At 24.9% G+C, this 7,742-nt stretch overlaps 2 protein-coding genes across 2 annotated transcripts, besides 1 other annotated feature; one reads left to right on the top strand and one right to left on the bottom strand.

Annotated features, from left to right (window-relative positions):
* The first annotated feature begins 1,320 nt into the window (after window positions 1–1,320).
* Window positions 1,321–2,125: a repeat region.
* Window positions 2,126–2,267: 142 nt separating this feature from the next.
* Window positions 2,268–6,119, top strand: EHI_030900 (Rap/Ran GTPase-activating protein, putative; the record flags this gene model as incomplete). The annotated part of the gene is made up of 1 exon (XM_643577.2): window positions 2,268–6,119. One exon carries the CDS (start codon window positions 2,268–2,270, stop codon window positions 6,117–6,119), a length of 3,852 nt encoding a protein of 1,283 aa, XP_648669.2.
* A 147-nt stretch (window positions 6,120–6,266) lies between these two features.
* Window positions 6,267–7,658, bottom strand: EHI_030890 (uncharacterized protein; the record flags this gene model as incomplete). The annotated part of the gene is made up of 1 exon (XM_643576.1): window positions 6,267–7,658. The coding sequence occupies one exon, from the start codon at window positions 7,656–7,658 to the stop codon at window positions 6,267–6,269; it is 1,392 nt and encodes a 463-aa protein (XP_648668.1).
* Window positions 7,659–7,742: the final 84 nt, after the last annotated feature.

The raw sequence follows: 7,742 nt of genomic DNA, 5'->3' as shown, positions 1-7,742 counted from the left end.
ATTATTTTTTAAAATCAAATAACAATAATATTGATATTCATTCATCATATTCATTTAATATAATAAATATACACAACATTTCAGAATAAATAATGAATAATTAAGAATGAAAATATTGAATTATTTTATAATTTATTCAACATAAAATCAATAAAACATATATTTTGATAATACACAAATGAAATAATAAAGAAATATACAATACTCAAGAATTAATAAAAAGAAATAAAAAGAATGAATAAATGAATATAAAAATAATAAATAATAGAAGAAACAAATAGAAAAACAATGAAAAACAAATAATATAAAAAGAATAAAAATATATAAAAGAATAAAAAGAAAGTAGAAGAAGAATATAAAAATAATAAATCACAAAGAGATGATAAAAGAAGAAAAGAAGAAATAAAAAGTGTATTTTTAATGTAAAAATTAGAAATATGAAATAAAAGTGTCTAATTTAATGATGTAAAATGATTAACAATATTTTATTAATGAAAAATATTTTACTCTTTTTTATGTTTATTATTTATATGTATAACTTCATTATGATATTTATTATATATTCAATAATATATGTTATGTTATTATAACATGTAATAAGTGATAACATATAAATGAAAATGATATGAATATATGATATAGAATATAGAAAAAAAGAATAATAAGAATAAATGATAAATAAATATAGAAATGATAATAAATGATATAATAATAAATGATAAATAAATATAGAAATGATAATAAATGATATAATAATAAAATCAAAATATAAAAGATAAATTTAATATTAATATAAATCAAAAGAGAATAAATATAAAATGAAAATAGATATAAATGATAATAATATAAAAATGATAAAGATAAATATTCAAATAAACAAATACAACTAAATATAAAAGAATAACAATAAGAAAATCTAAATAATATAAACATAAAAAACATAAAATAAGAATAATATAATAATATATAGATAATAAGAAGAATACAATGATATACATATTATAAACAGAGAAATAAATATATAAAAATAAGATACATAAATAACATATAAATAAAAGAATATAAATAATTAAATATGATTAAATATGATTCATCAAATCACCTATTTCATTAATATTTCATACAAAATGAATACAATTGATTATAAAATATAAACATAAATATATACAGATTGTGTATTTATCATACTTTTTATTTTTTTATTTTTTTAGGAGCAAAATATAATAAATGGAAAATTCTATGGATGCAAATTATTTTGCATCTTTTTTCTTTTTTTGCAAATTATTTAGATGCATTTTTTCTTTGCTAATTTTCGTACCCGATAAAACTACTACAGTGAAAGCATGGAAGTCAATCAATATTAAAAAGAAAAATGCATTTCTCCAATTAACTAAAATGTAAGATGGAGCAATATTTTGTGGGTATAGGAAAGCAAAAATAATGAAAAATGAAAGAATAAAATACTCCACACTGTGTAAAGACAAAATAACAACAGTACAACACAGTCTACTATCTTGTATTTATCATAATAAATCACAAATAGAAAACCATGACAATATTGGCATTATAATATTGATTAATAAGAAAATATACAGGAAATAAACAATATAAAACCCCCATATGAAACAATATTCAAATATAAAGACATCACAATGATATGGAACAAACAAATAATGCATAAAAGTGATGGACAATATCACAAAAGACCAGACATATATGTATTAGATAAAAAGAATAAAACTAGTCTATTATTTGATATGACGATTGTGGCTGATCACAATATTAATTTAGTGTATTTGAAGAAAAGAAATAAGTATAAGGAATTAAAGAATGTTCTAATGAAAATAGAAAAGTTGAAAGATGTCAAAATAAATCCAGTAGTAATCTCAATCAATGGATTAATGAATAAAGAAAGTATTAGATTAATTAAAGAATTAAAAATTGAAATTGACATCGAAAAAGAAGATGAAACCCTTGTAATAAAAAACATGATTGATGTCATTGAATACTGCTTCTATCACAACAAAACATACTCTATAAAACTACAAGAAGAAGACTCTTTAATTTGATTATCTTCATTGAAAAAAAACTTAGAGAAATAAATTCTATTAATACTTAATTACTTATTATTAAAATAATACTAAATATATCCCAAAAATAATATTTTTGTTATTTTTCAGATATTTTAAAGAAATAGACAAAAGGAATTTGGATATAATTAATAATAGTAACTTAAAAATAATAAAGAACTATTAAATAATAACTTTATGTCAAGTAAATCAGCTAAAGAACAATTAGAACAGGAAAAGAAGATACGAAAGAAAAAAGCGTTACTTCTTGAGCCAAAAGAATCTAATGCAAATAAATTTAAATATTTACAATGGCTTATTGAAGAGGATAGTGATATAGTTTCATATTGTAAAATAAATCATTCATTGACTGGATTAATTCTAAGTGAATATGCCACTGGACAAGTTGCTCATTGTAAAAAAGGAAAACAAACTAGTAAAGCTGCATTAAGCCAATTAAAAATAATCGAGTTTGCAGGAAAAGTATTTCCATATAATGAATTTCATGTATTTGAGTCGTTGTTTTCATTATTTGAGAATTATCTTTCTATTGGAACTGATACAATTTTAAGACGTGCAGCATACGAAACTCTATTAAATATGTATCAAGACAAACAAGAATATTCTTCACAGTTTGCAAGATATATCATATCTTCAATGAATATTGGAAGTTTAATTGATCTACCACCAAACCAACCATTTCCTAGTTTGGTTAATGAACCTTATGTTCCTTCTGAAGAACTTGTTGATGAACGATCACTTTCAATGGAATTTATTGATAAATTTTTGGATCGATTATTAAAGAAAGAGAGTTATAAAACATTTCTTCCTATTGCAGAAAATATTTGTGCATTACTATTTCCATCATTTTCTAAAACAATTACATTGTCATGTGTTGTCCCATCATCAGGATTAGGAGATATTCCAACACGATTAATGGAAATTATTTTAACTGATTTACGAAAATTAATAACTAGTGATATTAAAGAAATGTTTTTCAAAGAAGAAGGTGCAACTCCATTCTTAGAGTTTATTCTATCAACAGCACTTAATTTCTCACCAGAAACTTTCCAAAATGGACTTAATTATTTCACATTCTTTTATACAGAATTTGTTGCTAAAACAAACACTGCAATAAGTTATGAAAATGCACTTGGAAGTAACAAATTATTAGAATTTAGAAGATACATTATTCAATGCATTGATATTCCATTTGATCATGCTGAAATGAATCCAAATATTCGTTGTTTTACATCAGCACTTCATTCAAGAATGATGGAATTATTAAACAATGAATTAGATTTAATGGATGATATGAAAGATTTACTTATTGCAACACTTGTTAATAATATTAATAAATTAATTACTTGTTATCGTGATGATGCTGTTGGTTCACTTGTTGATACTATTATTACATCTTATGTTAGATGGAGACATTCTGCTACAGCATATAATAAATTATATGATATGCTTCATCAATTTTATTCTTCTTCTGGATTATTAACTCAGTTATGTCAAAAAATTATTCATGTAACAAAACAAATTATTTCCTTACCAACGAATTCTACTCCACAAAATCCTAATCAAATGGTACGTTATATAAGTGTTGAACCAGATTATATATTTCCTAATGATGATCCTACATTTAAAGAAATGATTAAACTGAAACCAAATGAAATGTTTGAATTATGGGAAGGACTTTGGTTTATGATACAAGATACATGTATGGAAACAGCAGTAAAAAATTGTATCACAAGTGTGAGAAAAGTATGTGAATTATTAATAAGATATGATGGAGAAAGTAAAGTTGATTTAATGAATACTTTTGGTACATATTTCCTTCGTAGTCTTTCATCTTCAGAAGAAATTGAAGTAAAAATAACTGCAGGATTAGGATTATGTGATTTATTTGTTAGAAATAAACGATATGTACTTCCAGCATATTCTACATTTTATGAAAGTATTGTCTCTCTCATTCCAAATGCACCATATGAATTTCTTCTTGGATTACATGACATTTTTTCATTAAGATTACCAGGATGTACTAGAATGATTGTTCCATTACTTTCTATGCTTCAACAACTTCCAACATTACCAGAAAAGTCTCATGAGAATATTGCAATGAAAATTATTGGATTATTAAATTCATTAATTTATGCAGAAAAATTATATCCACAAGTTTTTCCATTAATTGAATTTAAAGAAGCATTAGGAGATTTTAATTATTCTCTATATTATGCTCAAAAACATTTAATGACTCTATTTCAAGACTCTATTGCACAAGAAACATTATTATGGGGATTGGCATGTCATCTTCATCTTCTAGTTGTTCAACAAAAACAAAATGATTTAGCATTGGATATATTAAAGTGTTTGATGTCTTATTTACCAACTGAGAGATATGGATGTGTTTGTCAAATTATTTCATCATTAGCACGATTATCACCACCATTACCTGTTCCATTAATTACAGAATTACATGTTTCTGCATTCCAAATGATTTCCACTTTAAACAATCAAACCGTAGGAAGTTTACTTTGTGCATTGATGGAATATCTTATTTCCCCATCTGTGTCTCCAGCAATTCATTCTCTTGATATAGCTAGTATTATGCTTGAAGCACTCACCAGTGCACTTCATATGAATACAACAACTTCTAAACCACATCGAATTATTGCAGGAGAAGCAGCAGAAGCATATATTGGATTATATATATCAGGACTAGGTACAGAAGGAGCTTTATTAGTTAATTCTACTGGATCAGATGTGTCAGATAAATCAACTAAATGGTTCTTTAATGACAATACATTATATTCTGTAACACATCCAGAAAATGGAGAAGATGTCACGATTTGTGTAAGAAATAGTGTTGGTAGATTTGAATGGAAATTTACAGAAGTACAAGTTCCTAATTGGAAAAAGACTATTGAACATATAGAAGTTCTTGGTAATGTTTCTGAAGGAGATGGTATTGTTGTAGAAAATATTCATAGTGATATTAATGATGTTTCACAGCTTATTGATTTAATTCCAGAAGAACTTGTTTGGGATTTCCCAACTGAAGTAGGAAATAAAGAAGAATTTGACGAAACATTAAAAACAACAACAAAGGAATGTATTGATATGAGAAAAACTCTTCAACAAATACCAAAAGAGAAAATTGAAATTTTACCACCTTCTTTACCAGAAAAAATTGATGTATCAATTACCTCACCATTAACAACAGGATTATTAATGACTGAATTATTCTTCATTGATGGATTAGCTATTTCATCAAGACTAACATCATTACCATCTCATGACAAATTTAGAAATTTAGTCAGTGCTCTTGATAAAACTCCTGCAAGAAGAGTATATCCAATTGGGTTGATTTATGTAAAGAAAGGAATGAAAAATAAAGAAGAGATATTAAAGAATTGTGAAGTTTCAAGAAGATATGAAGGATTTTCAAGCTCATTAGGAGAACAAACGGATATTAAGAAATATAATGGATTTATTGGTGGAATGGAAAAAACAGGAAATGATGGTGTAACGGTTCTTTATTATAAATCATCAACAAGAGAATGTGTTTATCATGAGAGTGTCAGAATGCCATCTGTAGAAGGTAATGAAGAAAGAAAATGGAAATTAATTGGTGATGATCATGTTGTAATAATATGGAATGAAAATAATGAAGAAGAAAACCAAGTTAAAGTTGAAGAACAAAATAATGGAAATATTTCAAGTCAAGTAATTATTAAACCAGGAATATGTGGTGTTGATACTATTGAAATACAAAGAAAAAAAGATGTAAGAGTATTTGGACCATTATTAGATAATATGGTTGTTCCTGAAGATATTTTAGGAGAACTTACAAGAGAAACAGCTTTCAATGCATCAGATAATTCAAAACAAAGAATTATAGGAGATGATGTGATGTTACCATATTTACAAAGAAAACAAATGATAGATGATATAATTCCAAAGAATCCAACGTTCTCACAAAAAGGATATTTATCAACAATCAGTGTGTTCTTAGATGATAAAGAACCTACTAAACAAGAAAAATAATTTACAATTTGTTAAAATTTTTTATTTCTTTCTAATATATTATTTTTAATTCATTAAATCAAATTATTTTAAAATATTTTCTTCTTTTTATTTATTTTTTTATTCATAATAACAAAATACTCAAATAACAAAAAATTAATTTGTATTTTAAAATTTAAGTTGCTTTAATATATCTGGTAACTCAGAACAATATGGCTTTTCTTCTAATCCTTTAAGGAAAGAAACAACTTTTGCTAATGACTGATTTGTTTGATTAAATTTTTCTAATATTTTTCTTCTTTTTAATTCCTTTTCTTTATCAATTTCTTTTCTTTTAGTTATATTTTTTGGTGTTGGAGCTCTTATTGTTTGATCATTTTCAGGTACAACAACAGGTACAGGAGAAGGAGCATTATTACTGATATTAATTTTACTACTAGATATTTCAATGTCTTTATTTTTTGGTATTTCTTTTTTTAAACCTTCTTGAGATTCTTCAATTTCGGTTTGAGGTTTAACTTGTTGTTGTGGTGGTACAGAAGGTTGTTCTTCATCGACTTTTTTCTTTTCAACTTTTTTAGTTTCTCTTATTTCTGCTTTGTCAATTTCAGGGATTTCACTAAGTAAAAACCCACCTAAAGTCTTTGAAATAATTTGATTTTTATTAACAACAGTAATAATGTTAACAAAATTACTTCCAAATACAATTCGGTCAATATGAGGTTGTTTCATATCAGAAGTCCATCTAAAAAACACACAGGTTTTGGCATTTAAGAAAGAAGCACCGTAAGGGTTTAATTTACATTGTGTATTATCAGGAATTTTCCATGAACCTAACTTTTTTAATTTATCTAAAGAACTAATCTTTTGTTCAAAGACTAAAAACTCTTTTTGGGTTTGAATAAATAGCCTGTTTTTTGCATGAATACAATCAACAACAAGATCATCGAAAGTAATATTCACTAATAACATTTTTGTTGTTGTTGCAATTACAGCTTTTGTTTCAAAAATACAAAGAAAAGCTGAAAGAGAAATACCATAAACAAGAATTAACTTGTCTTCTCCTGCTATTTGTTTAATGTTTTGTAATTGAGTGTCTGTCTCTATAAATGAAAGACGTTGTTGATTTTCCATTTCTGGCCAACTCATACTAATTACTGCTGAGTCTGTCATAAAAAATATAGTTTGACCATTTGATGAAACATTACAATGCACAATAACTTTATTATAATTTGAATATTTACGTCTCTCAAAAAATCCACTTTTAACATTATAAATAATAATATAATCTTCACAAATCACAACAATTCCTTCATCAAGAGAGGCAAGATGAATTATTGGTTTAGTTAATTCAATACGTTCAATTTTATCACTTCCAAATGAACAATAACGCAATATATTCTTTTCTGCAAAGAAAAGTGTATTACAACATATGCAAACAAATGAGTTTGAAGGTTCTGAATATGGAATTGAATAAACAGACTTATGGATGGCTGAAGGTCCATCGAATGATATTTGGTTTGAATCGGAGATATCTAAAGACCATTCAGTCTGTGACATTATGAAAATGATTTTTTAGTTTTATTTTTTATTATTATTATATAATAATAATTTTATTATTTTTTAATTATAAAAATTTAGTTT

Source organism: Entamoeba histolytica, genomic scaffold, assembly GCF_000208925.1.
Source record: "Entamoeba histolytica HM-1:IMSS scf_1104750516741 genomic scaffold, whole genome shotgun sequence".
NCBI classification, from domain to species: Eukaryota; Evosea; order Mastigamoebida; family Endamoebidae; genus Entamoeba; species Entamoeba histolytica.
The sequence above is the reverse complement of the archived record's forward strand: the minus strand, read 5'-3'. Positions and strand labels throughout refer to the sequence as shown.